This window comes from Carassius carassius, chromosome 23, assembly GCF_963082965.1.
Source record: "Carassius carassius chromosome 23, fCarCar2.1, whole genome shotgun sequence".
Taxonomy (NCBI): Eukaryota; Metazoa; Chordata; class Actinopteri; order Cypriniformes; family Cyprinidae; genus Carassius; species Carassius carassius.
In genome coordinates, this window is record NC_081777.1 from 13,334,993 (window position 1) to 13,347,246 (window position 12,254).

At 39.0% G+C, this 12,254-nt stretch overlaps 2 protein-coding genes across 2 annotated transcripts in view; both read left to right on the forward strand.

The window, feature by feature from the left end:
* The first annotated feature begins 737 nt into the window (after window positions 1–737).
* On the forward strand, window positions 738–3,913 carry LOC132101159 (extracellular calcium-sensing receptor). Its single transcript, XM_059505872.1, has 5 exons — window positions 738–1,016; window positions 1,416–2,228; window positions 2,322–2,528; window positions 2,730–2,853; window positions 3,006–3,913. Exons 1-5 carry the CDS (start codon window positions 759–761, stop codon window positions 3,911–3,913), a joined length of 2,310 nt encoding a protein of 769 aa, XP_059361855.1. The 5' UTR covers window positions 738–758.
* A 7,164-nt stretch (window positions 3,914–11,077) lies between these two features.
* Window positions 11,078–12,254, forward strand: part of LOC132101353 (extracellular calcium-sensing receptor-like) — a 3,573-nt gene continuing 2,396 nt past the window's right edge. The window contains exons 1-3 of the mRNA XM_059506245.1: window positions 11,078–11,292; window positions 11,414–11,705; window positions 11,880–12,254. The exon at window positions 11,880–12,254 is cut by the window's right edge and continues 417 nt beyond it. Coding sequence (XP_059362228.1) covers window positions 11,078–11,292; window positions 11,414–11,705; window positions 11,880–12,254 — 882 coding nt within the window. The remainder of the gene's footprint in view (window positions 11,293–11,413; window positions 11,706–11,879) is intronic.

Below are 12,254 nucleotides of genomic sequence, written 5' to 3' on the forward strand. Positions count from 1 at the left end.
ATGGGACAGATGAACTTCTTCATTTCTCAAAGGAAGGTGATGTCTCTATTGGAGGCATTTTTTCATTCCACCAAATTCCAGTTGGTGTAAATCCAACGCTCACGACCAATCCAGGAAGCATCCGGTGTAAAGGGTAAGATAGTGACAATACACTCATTTTATATGTGAAACTGGACTACAAAACCAAATTTTCAAATTATTTATTTACTGAATAAATAAGCTTTCCATTGATGTATGGTTTGTTACTATAGGACAATATTTGGCTGAGATAAAACTATCTGAATATCTGGAATCTGAGGGTGCAAAAAAAATCGAAACACTGAGAGAATCGCCTTTAAAGTTGTCCAAATGAAGTTCTTAGCAATGCATATTACTAATCCAAAATTAAGTTTTTATATATTTATGATAAGAGATTTACAATATATCTTAATGGAACATGATCTTTACTTAATATCCTAATGATTTTTGGTATAAGAGAAAAATCGATAATTTTGACCCATACAAAGTTTTTTTTGGCTATGGCTACAAATATACCCCAGCGACTTAAGACTTAAATTTTGTGATCCAGGGTCACATATTAACTAATAAGAAATGCTTATTTACGAAGATTTTAATTTAATATAGTGTAAGAATAACAAATAATGTGATGATTGATTTCGATGTAAAAAAAAAAAAAAAAACTATATATATATATATATATATATATATATATACAATTGTCCCTTTTCAGACTTGATCCTGGAGAGTTACAGTATGCAATGACAATGATTTTTGCCATTGAGGAAATAAACAACAGCACAGATATTCTTCCTGGCTTTGTGCTGGGTTACCGTGTCTATGGCTCTTGCCCAAGCGTCCCTCTTTCTGTTGGAGCATCGCTAGCTCTGATGAATGGGCAAATGGAAGCAGAGGATAGCTGTGTAAGTCCCTCTACTGTGCAAGCTGTGATTGGAGAAACTACATCAACATCCACCATAGACATTGCAAGGACCATGGGTCCATTTAAAATCCCTGTGGTAAAGTCAAATGTTTAATGTTTATTTATTTATTTATTATTATTAGTATTATTGTTATTAAATAAAGCATAGCAAGATCAGTTGGATGCAGTGATGTTTGAGACATTTCTTGAAATAGTAACAATTTACTGTGTTTATGTGTTTAAATTAGTGTTTATTTATTATTGTTTTATAATGATGTAATTGTTATTCTTAGTCTCCAGTATTCAATTATGTTAATGTTTATCCATGTTGAAATACCATAAACATTACTGTCTTAAAAAAAGCATCGAAAGCAGTTTTTATTCTACTTTTCCAGTGTCAGACATGCTTCCAGAGTTTCAATGGAAGCTTAATAATTTCAATTTCAATTTAAGTTATTATTATTATTGTTGTTTTCTTCTTCTTCTTCTTTTTCAGCTTAGCCATTCAGCAACTTGTGCATGTCTCAGTAATAGACAACAGTATCCATCCTTTTTCAGGACTATCCCCAGTGATCATTACCAGAGCAGAGCTCTAGCTAAACTTGTCAAGTATTTTGGCTGGACCTGGGTTGGGGCTGTGAGAAGCAGGGGGGATTATGGCAACAATGGAATGGCCACTTTTATAGAAGCAGCCGAGAAAGAGGGCATCTGTGTCGAATACTCAGTGGCCATTTACAGAACCGATCCAAGAGAAAAGTTTTTGGAAGTCATAGAAATTATTAAAAAATCAACATCTAATGTCATAGTGGCTTTTGCAGATGGCAATGATTTGGATATTCTCATAAAAGAGCTTTACTACCAAAATGTAACTGGTTATCAGTGGGTTGGAAGTGAAGGTTGGATCACATACAGGTATGTAGCGACCCCAATTAATTATGTTGTGGTAGGGGGAGCAATAGGCTTTGCTGTGCCAAATGCATATATTCCTGGATTGAAGGAATTTATTGCGAGTAGCCATCCCTCCTTGAGACCAGGTAACACAGGACTGGTTGAGCTGTGGGAAAATGTGTTTAACTGCATTTTAAATCCAAACACACGCAATGCCTCCTGGATATGCAATGGAGAGGAATCTCTAGCAAACACAAACATACGTTTCACAGATGTGTCTGATTCTAGTCTGCTAAACAATGTCTACAAGGCAGTGTATGCTGTCGCCCATGCTATAGAAGGACTGCTGACTTGTGACAAAGGGAAGGGGCCATTCCCCAACAAGACATGTGCAGAGAAAGGGGAAATACAGCCTTGGCAGGTGTGTTCTTTTCAGATTCTGATCTGAAATTTTCTGTAATTTAAAACTGATATTAAGAGACCATGGGTATTATTATATCACCATTCTGTATAGGTGCTGCATTATCTCACCCATGTGAACTTTACAACTAAAAATGGAGAAAATGTTTACTTTGATGAGAGTGGTGACCCAGTTGCGCGTTACACTTTGGTTAATTGGCAGATAAACTATGAAGGAAAAATAACATTTAACTCAATTGGCTTGTATGATGCATCCAGACCAGAAGGACAACAGATTCAAATGAAAGATAACATTGATCCAGTCTGGGCAGGAAATCAGAAAAATGTATGTATTTAGCTACAGTATGTATGTATGTATGTATGTAAATAAACAAATAAATACATGCATATGTAAATATAGCAAGCTTTTGATTAATAGTTTTGTGCACAATAGTTCTTCTCAGACTGTTTATGTATAGTTATGCTTTGTGTGTGTGTGTGTGTGTGTGTGTGTGTATTTAAGGTCCCTCGTTCTGTATGCAGCAAGACCTGCCTTGCAGGCACTCGCAGAGCCTTTCTGAAAGGAAAACCTATTTGTTGCTTTGACTGCATTAACTGTGCGGATGGAGAGTTCAGCAACACCACAAGTGAGATGGAGAGTCCTCTATTATTAACAGTGACACCCATCATGCTTCTGTCTTGTCAGCCCAAAATCTGTGTGGTTTTGGGTAGACTGTAAGGCAATGTCTAAAAATAATTTTGTTTCCTCTTGTGAAATTGTCTGTGCTTTCAGATGCAGTAACATGTGTTCCATGCCCACTTGAGTACAAATCTAATGGAAACAGAACACGGTGTGAACTCAAAAACACTGAATTCCTGACATTTAAAGAAGTAATGGGTAATGTACTAGTGACATTCTCTTTGTGTGGTGGATGTCTCACAGTCACAGTTGGGTTGATTTTCTTCTACCACAGACATACGCCAATAGTAAGAGCCAACAACTCAGAGCTTAGCTTCCTGCTGCTCTTCTCACTCACGTTGTGTTTTCTCTGTTCTCTTACTTTTATTGGTCAGCCCACTGAGTGGTCCTGTATGTTGCGTCACACAGCATTTGGGATCACTTTTGTTCTCTGTATCTCCTGTGTTTTGGGGAAAACAATTGTTGTGTTAATGGCCTTCAGGGCTACACTTCCAGGAAGCAGTGTCATGAAATGGTTTGGGCCTCCTCAACAGAGACTCAGTGTTTTTGCTTTTACCCTTATACAAGTGCTTATTTGTATGATTTGGTTAATAATATCACCCCCATTTTCCTACAAAAACATGAGTAATTACGAAGACAAAATTATTCTTGAGTGTAATCCAGGTTCAGCTGTTGGTTTCTGGGCTGTGCAGGGTTATATTGGCCTACTGGCAGTCTTGTGCTTTATTCTGGCTTTCCTGGCTCGAAAGCTGCCTGATAACTTCAATGAAGCAAAATTCATCACATTCAGTATGATCATATTCTGTGCTGTATGGATCACATTTATCCCAGCCTATCTAAGTTCTCCTGGAAAATTCACTGTAGCAGTGGAGATATTTGCTATTTTAGCATCAAGTTATGGTATGTTGTTTTGTATATTTATTCCTAAGTGTTACATAATTTTACTAAAACCAGACATGAATTCTAAAAAACGTTTGATGGGCAAAGCTTCTTCAAGGGTTCTCTGATTAAAATGACTATTTATTATTACATGTTGACATAGTAAAAAAAAAATCCATGGACAAAACGTAATAAATTGACGTTCTAAAATCCATAAAATATGAGCTGTCAGTGCTTGAAATTTCTTGTCAACTACACACTTATATGTGAATCCACAGTTTGATTGAAAAAAAGAATTAACATAATATTATTTACATTGAGATGTAAAATAAATTTTTATATATATATATATATATATATATATATATATATATCGTAGAAACCATGATCAAGAAGGTGGTTCACCCTCAATTATTAAAGTTATTTATTAATTATTTATGGGTGCCCACTTTTAAGGAGTTTTTGTTTTTTTTACCACTTAACTTTGATGAATCAAGTCTTATAAATATTATAAATAAGACTCCATTCAAAAATAAATAAATAAAAAATAAAGAATAAACTCCTTACTTTTTGTCCTTTATGTGGAAAAAAATTGGCACCCATACAAAATTTATTTGAAATACTACGTATAATTCAGAGCAATAAATCCAACACAATGCAGATTGTAAATACATACCTGAAGGGGTGAGCCAACATTTTCAATGTATCAAACACTCATACTCACACTCAAACACACACTCACACACACACATACACACCAAAAAGCAAAGCATTATTTATTTATTTATTTATTTCTAACTGTCTAAAAAAACCTCACAAAAACAAAGTAATTTTGTCAATCACATACAAAAACTGAATGAGTCAATGGCTGCATCCAAAACCACATATTTCCCTCAAATTCAGTAGGCAAAAAGCAGTAGAAAAAGATTATGTATGAAAGAATCCTTAGTATTCATAAAATAGAAGGTGATAATTACCTGTATTGAGTACTAATGTTCGCAAGATTCGGGCGTATGTATATTTAAGTATCTGAATATGCCTACTTACATTTACATTCAGTCATTTAGCAGACACTTTTATCCAAAGCGACTTACAATGAGAACGATGTACAAGTGCTATATCAAGTCTCAGTTAACGTAACACAGTACACATAGCAAGGTTTTATTTAAATAATATAATAAATAAAAAGAAAACAGATAGAATAGAAAAAGAATAGAGCAAGCTAGTGTAAGAGGACTTTTTTGCTTCTGTAAATTTTATAATAAATTAAAAGAAAACAGATAGAATACAAAATATATATCATTTTTAAAGAATAGAATTAGAATAAAGAGTGCTAGAGTCAGAGGGTCAAATAAAGATCGAAGATATGTGGTTATCCGATTCTTGAAAATGGCTTAGGATTCAGCTTCTCAGATTGAGTTGGGTCAGGTCATTCAGAATCAGAATCAGAATGAGCTTTATTGCCAGGTATGTTCACACATACAAGGAATTTGTTTTCGTGACAGAGCTCCGCAGTGCAACATAATAATAACACAATAACAAAAAACACAATAAGGAATAAAAAATACAAAAAAATACAAATAGGTGGGTAAGGATTGACAATATACAAATTGACAATGTATGGCAGGTATATTAAAATGAGCATTTATGTATGTACATGTATATTATGTGGAAAAGTTTTAACTGTACGCTAAGTATGTGTGTTGGATAAATAAGTGTATGTGTATATAAATATAAATATAAGTAGTGTATTGTGTTCCATGTATGTACATGTATATTATGTGCAAAAGATTTAAGTGTACGCTAAGTATGTGTGTTGGATAAAAAGTGTAGTGTATATAAATATAAATAGTGTGTCCCACAGTTATTATCAGCTGTTCATAAGATGGATTGCCTGAGGGAAGAAACTGTTCCTGTGTCTGGTCGTTCTGGTGCTCAGTGCTCTGTAGTGTCGACCAGATGGCAACAGTTCAAAGAGGGAGTGTGCTGGATGTGAGGGGTCCAGAGTGATTTTAACAGCCCTTTTGCTCACTCTGGATAAGTACAGTTCTTGAATAGATGGGAGGGTTGTACCGATAATTCGCTCAGCAGTCCGGACTACCCTCTGTAGTCTTCTGAGGTCAGATTTAGAAGCTGAGCTGAACCAGACAGTTACTGAAGTGCAGAGGATGGATTCGATGATGGTGGAGTAGAACTGTTTCAGCAGATCCTGTGGCAGGATAAACTTCCTCAGCTGGCGAAGGAAGTACAACCTCTGCTGGGCCTTTTTCACAATGGAGTCAATGTGAATGTCCCACTTCAGGTCCTGAGAGATAGTGGTGCCCAGGAACCTGAATGACTCCACTGCAGTATCACAGTGCTGTTCATGATGGTGAGTGGGGGGAGTGCAGGGGGGTTTCTCCTGAAGTCCACGATCATCTCCACTGTTTTGAGCGTGTTAAGCTCCAGGTTGTTGAGAGTGCACCAGACAGCCAGCTCTTTAACCTCCTGTCTGTAAGCAGACTCGTCACCGTCCTGAATGAGGCCGATGAGTGTGGTGTCATCTGCAAACTTCAGGAGCTTTACAGAGGGGTCCTTAGATGTGCAATCGTTAGTGTACAGGGAGAAGAGCAGTGGGGAGAGAACACAGCCCTGGGGAGCTCCGGTGCTGATTGTACGGGTGCTGGATGTGTATTTTCCTAGTCTCACTAGCTGCTGCCTGTCTGTCAGGAAGCTGTTGATCCACTGACAGACGGAGGTGGGCACGGAGAGCTGAGTTAGTTTGGGCAGGAGGAGGTTTGGGATGATCGTGTTGAAGGCAGAGCTGAAGTCCACAAACAGGATCCTCACATAGGTCCCCGGTCTGTCTAGGTGTTGCAGAACATAATGCAGTCCGATGTTTACTGCATCGTCCACAGACCTGTTTGCTCTGTAGGCAAACTGAAGAGGATCTAGCAAGTGTCCAGTGATGTCTTTCAGGTGGGCCAGCACCAGTTTTTCAAATGACTTCATGACTACAGACGTTAGAGCCACAGGCCTGTAGTCATTTAGTCCTGTAATTTTGGATTTCTTTGGGATAGGGATGATGGTGGAGCGTTTGAAGCATGAAGGGACTTCACACAGCTCCAGCGATCTGTTGAAGATCTTTGTGAAGATGGGGGCCAGCTGGTCAGCACAGGATTTCAGACAGGCTGGTGTAACGCAATCTGGGCCTGGTGCTTTTTTCCTTTTCTGCTTCCGGAAGACCTGGCGCACCGCATCCATTCCACCAGGAGGGAATATTTAATTTAAAAGTCCTTAAAGGTGATTTTGTGCTTCTTTGGGATGGCACAATCAAGCAATATTCACTTGCAAAACGAAAGCTTCTAGAGGGCACAGAAGTCTGAAGTAATGAATTTAGGTAAAGGGGTGCAGAGCCAGGGGTGGTTTTGTAGGCAAACAACAATTTATATTTATATACTTACCTACTATAGAGTAGGAGAAAACAGTATGTGAAGAGAATAGTATGTCTGAAACCTCAGTATTCATAAAGGAGTTGGGCAAGAAATCCCTATATGTCCTATATGGTGTGATTATTATGTTTTTGTAATGGGGCTCTTTGAGAGAAAGGGACTGAGAGGAGCCAATAGAGAGAAGAGGGAAAAACTATGAGGAGATGGGAAATACAAGTTTGGCAAATTAATTAACACGTTCAGTGGTCCTGTTCTCTTTTGTTTATAAATAAATGTATCATTTTGTTCATAAGGATGTGTTAAATTGATTGATTATTATTAGTGGTGCTTGCCGGAGGCAAAGCATCACTATTATTATCTCACATACTTATTATTCTTCCATACAAATTTCGGCGCGTAACTTGTCCCGCAGTTTTCGTCACAGACCAACGAAACAGGCGTCAAATCGTGCGGCCTATACGGGAATGGTGTGCTATGGCTTTTTATAAGTGATCGGGCGTACGATGTTCGTACAGCGGGCGAAAAATCCCATAGACAATGCATTGCTGCCAACTTTGACGGATCGTAGCTCCGAGAGAGAATTTAGCAAAAACCTGTGAATCACCACATTTGGAGAGGCTATCAGGCTGTGCGAAAACATACCCCGCACTGGGGAATAAGTTGTACCCCTGGGGTGCAAGAGCCCCCCCAAAGTTGCCCCATAGACATACTATGGTGAGGGATCGCCCATGAAACAGTGTGTTTTTCCTACTATGGTAAATTACATAGGGATATTGTATTGAACATAACTCTAGATCACAGTGTCATAGAAACAAGGGGGTGGGCTCATTTTAATCAGGCAACCAATCAGTCTCATCAGTATCTCATCAGTATCATCATTGGCAGCTGCCAAGCCACTCCCTAGCAACCAAACGGAGTACCCTAGCAACCATTTTGCATGACCTATATCTCTGCATCAGAACATCGTACAGACATGGCGGTTGGTTTTTTGACTCATGCTAGCAAACTGGACTTCCAACATGCTAGTCATGCTAGCAGTGAATAGATACATGCTAATAGTGATTAGCTAAGTGCTCAAATGGGCTAAGAACTCTATAAAAACTACATAGTGACCATATGTGACAACTACCAACCACCTAGTAACTAGTAACATCATAGCAACCACCCAGGATACCATAGCAACTGCCTAGCAACCAGCCAAAACACCCTAGCAACCGCCTAGCAACACCTTAGCAACCACCCCAAGTACCTTAGCAACTGCCTAGCAACCACCCAGGTTACCATAGCAACCATCTAGCAACCACCCAATTTACCATAGCGACCGCCCTAGCAACCATCATTGGGACCCTAGCAACCGCCCTAGCAACCACCCCGGGTACCCTAGCAACCACATAGGAACACCCTAGCAACCACCCCGATTATCCTTGCAACCACCCTAGGCACCCTAGCAACGGCCCTAGCGACCATTCTTGGTACCCTATCAACCGCCCTAGCAACCACCCCGGGTACCCTAGAAACCTCATTGCAACACCCTAGCAACAGAGGGGCGAGTTTTGCCACTGCAAGCACCACTCACATTTTCTTCAGGAAATGTACATTCTAGTTATTATTATTATTATTATTGTCCTATATGGTGTGGATGACAGCAGAGGTTTGTGGGCTGCTAAAGACCAGAGATAAAGCATTCAGATCAGCAGATAAAGCAGCCCTCAAAACAGCAAAAGCCAATATGTCCAGTGGCATCAAAAATGCAAAACAGTTTTATGCTCAAAAAATCAACAATCACTTCACAGACAGCAGAGACACACGAAGCCAGTGGCCAGCCATTCAGACCATCAATGACTACAACCCCCCGCCACAGGACTGTGATACTGAGACATCTCCCCCGGATGCACTCAACCACTTTTCTTGGTTTGATATGCAAAATGACACACCTGCACAAAAACTTGCCCATACTTTCCAATGACCAGGCACTGTGTCTGTCTGTGCCTGACGTAAGAAAGACCCTATTTAGGATTAACCCACGCAAGGCTGTGGTTCCTGACCATAACCTGGCCATCTACTGAGAGACTGTGCTGCACAGCTGACAGATGTCCTAACTAGTGTTGTTACGGTACCAAAAGTTCAGCATTCGATAAAGATACTAATGAAAATCCATGGTTCTCAGTACCAAAGCAAAACAAAAACATGCTAATTATTTTTTTTTTTACTATACTTTCATTTAATCCAAACTTTGTACATATTTAATTTTAAAGGGCTTTTGAATTTTAAAGGCAAGAATAACAACTAAGTTAGCTAAAAAAAAATAAAAAAAGAAAGCCCAGAAATATATATATATTAAGTCAAGTCAAGTCACCTTTATTTATATAGCTCTTTAAACAAAATACATTGTGTCAAAGCAACTGAATAACATTCATTAGGAAAACAGTGAGTCAATAATGCAAAATGACAGTTAAAGGCAGTTCATCATTGAATTTAGTGATGTCATCTCTGTTCAGTTTAAATAGTGTCTGTGCATTTATTTGCAATCAAGTCAATGATATCACTGTAGATGAAATGACCCCAACTAAGCAAGCCAGAGGCGATGGCGGTAAAGGAACTGAAACTCCATCAGTGACAGAATGGAGAAAAAAAACCTTGGGAGAAACCAGGCTCAGTTGGGGGGCCAGTTCTCCTCTGACCAGACAAAACCAGCAGTTCAATTCCAGGCTGCAGCAAAGTCAGATTGTGCAGAAGAATCATCTGTTTCCTGTGGTCTTGTCCTGGTGGTCGTCTGAGACAAGGTCTTTACATGGGATCTGTATCTGGGGCTCTAGTTGTCCTGGTCTCCGCTGTCTTTCAGGGATGTAGAGGTCCTTTCTAGGTGAAAGTGAGTGTCACTAACAGGAGCAAAAAGTGTCTGGCTTGACAACTCTGTTTTCAACTCCACCCCCGATTGCAAGAGGCTACTCTCGTTGATCACCATCTGTAGTCGTACTTCAAGTCGAACGCACCCTTTGTTTTTGTTTTCTGTGTGCCATGTGCTCTCAGGTCAATTGTCTTGACCCCACACATCTTGTTAGCTAATTACTGGTTCATTTGCCCTACATGTGTTCCCTCGTTACCCTCATTTGCTCCCAATTTATTGTCCTTGTGTTTGCAGTCCTGTGCCAGTTCATCATCATATGTTACCTGTCGTGTGCTTTGTCCTGCCAGCCAGTCAAGTTGTCAGATGTTTTTTCCTTTACTGTGTAGTTTTTGTTTGTTTTTTTATGTTTCTGTCTTTAATAAAGTCTGTATCTTCCTGCAACATATTGAGTCCTAGCGCCATCCTTCATCCCAGATCCTGACAGGCTTACACATAACACACTAACACATTTATAATATTCAAATCCATTAAAGTATTTTTAGGCTGCATTAATTAGGACAACTGGAACCAAAGCAAGGCAGAAAAGCTAAGTGCTATTCGCATTACAATTGAAAGTGAAAGTGGCATGTGGCCATGTATGGTGACCCATACTCAGAATTATTGCACTGCATTTGTCCCTTCCAAAGTGCACACACGAAGCAGTGAACACACACCCTGAATACACACCCGGAGCAGTGGGCAGCCATTTTTTGCTGCAGTGCCCAGGGAACATGTATTTATGTTGTTTATATTTAGCGTTTTGACCATAAAATGCAAACATTTTCACACAGACACACACCAACGCAAGCAATTCACTCTGATCATGCAAAACGTAGCACCTCCTTCAAATGAGGTCAACATATGTAATTTCCCAGCAGATTAAAATATATCTATAAAATCCTCAAAGTCCTTCTATTAACTAAAATATCAGAGCTGACACAATTGACATATGATAGTTTCAATTAAATGGGTGAATGGAGCCACTGGTTGCACTGCTACATATGGTAATATCCATCATGACCTTCTCTAAAGCTTACAAAATGGTTTGTACTCTGCGAGGGGAGCCTGTTCACCCTGAGCTATGGAAAGATGGGGATATTATAGTTGGAGGGGTTTTCTCTTTCCATAGCAGCTGGGAAATCAGGCAACAGACATATTCGATTATTCCACCTCCACTGAAGTGCATCAGGTATGTAAAAGCAGAGATATAGTCTGATAAGATTTTGTAAAAACAAGTGCTACGTTAAATGAATTATTCATAGTTTCATTACATACTTATTTTATTTATTTATTTGTATTTTTTTTACAAGTCTTAATTTTAGAGACCTCCAGTACGCACAATCCATGCTCTTCGCAATAGAGGAAATTAATAACAGTTCCACTTTGCTACCTGGGGTCTCATTAGGCTACAAGATCTATGACACGTGTGGATCAGTGGCAGCTGGGGTTCGAGCAGCTATGGTCCTTGCAAATGGGTATGAGAAAGTGTCTGTTGAAGGGCCCTGCACAAAGCATGCTGAAGTGCAAGCAATTATTGGGGACACAACTTCTTCAGCTTGCATGGCGATATCAAAGGGTATTGGACCATTCAAGCTTCCATTGGTATTATTTTATGTCACAATTTATCACAATATATTGTTTTAAAATGATATGAAAATGTTAAATTGTAATCTATGTTTTAAATAAATAATAGATGCTGCTGAATGCAATTAATGTAATTTTACTGGATGTTATGCCTAAACATATTACTTCTGTATATATTGATCTCTTATATAGATCAGCCACTATGCCACCTGTGAATGCCTTAGTGACAAAGTCAAATATCCCTCATTTCTTCGAACTATTGCAAGTGATCACTATCAGAGTAGAGCACTGGCAGAACTGGTTAGACACTTTGGCTGGACCTGGGTTGGAGCCTTAAGAACAGATGATGATTATGGTAACAGTGGGATGGCCACTTTTACTAAGGTAGCTGAACAGATGGGTATCTGTTTGGAATATTCTCTCCCGTTTTTCAGAACCTACCCTGAAGATAAAATAATAAGGATAATTGAGCAGATTAAAAGCTCTACTTCACGAGTAATTGTGGGATTTCTTGCTCATTGGGACTTGGAGGTTCTGCTGCATAAATTTGTTGAACACAATATTACT

Excerpts from the sequence above, each read along its gene's own strand:
- LOC132101159 (XM_059505872.1), top strand. The coding sequence starts at position 759 with ATGACAATGATTTTTGCCATTGAGGAAATAAACAACAGCACAGATATT. Across the intron at positions 1,017-1,415 it reads GTCCATTTAAAATCCCTGTG|CTTAGCCATTCAGCAACTTG; the intron begins GTAAAGTCAAAT and ends CTTCTTTTTCAG. Across the intron at positions 2,529-2,729 it reads TGAAAGATAACATTGATCCA|GTCCCTCGTTCTGTATGCAG; the intron begins GTCTGGGCAGGA and ends TGTGTATTTAAG.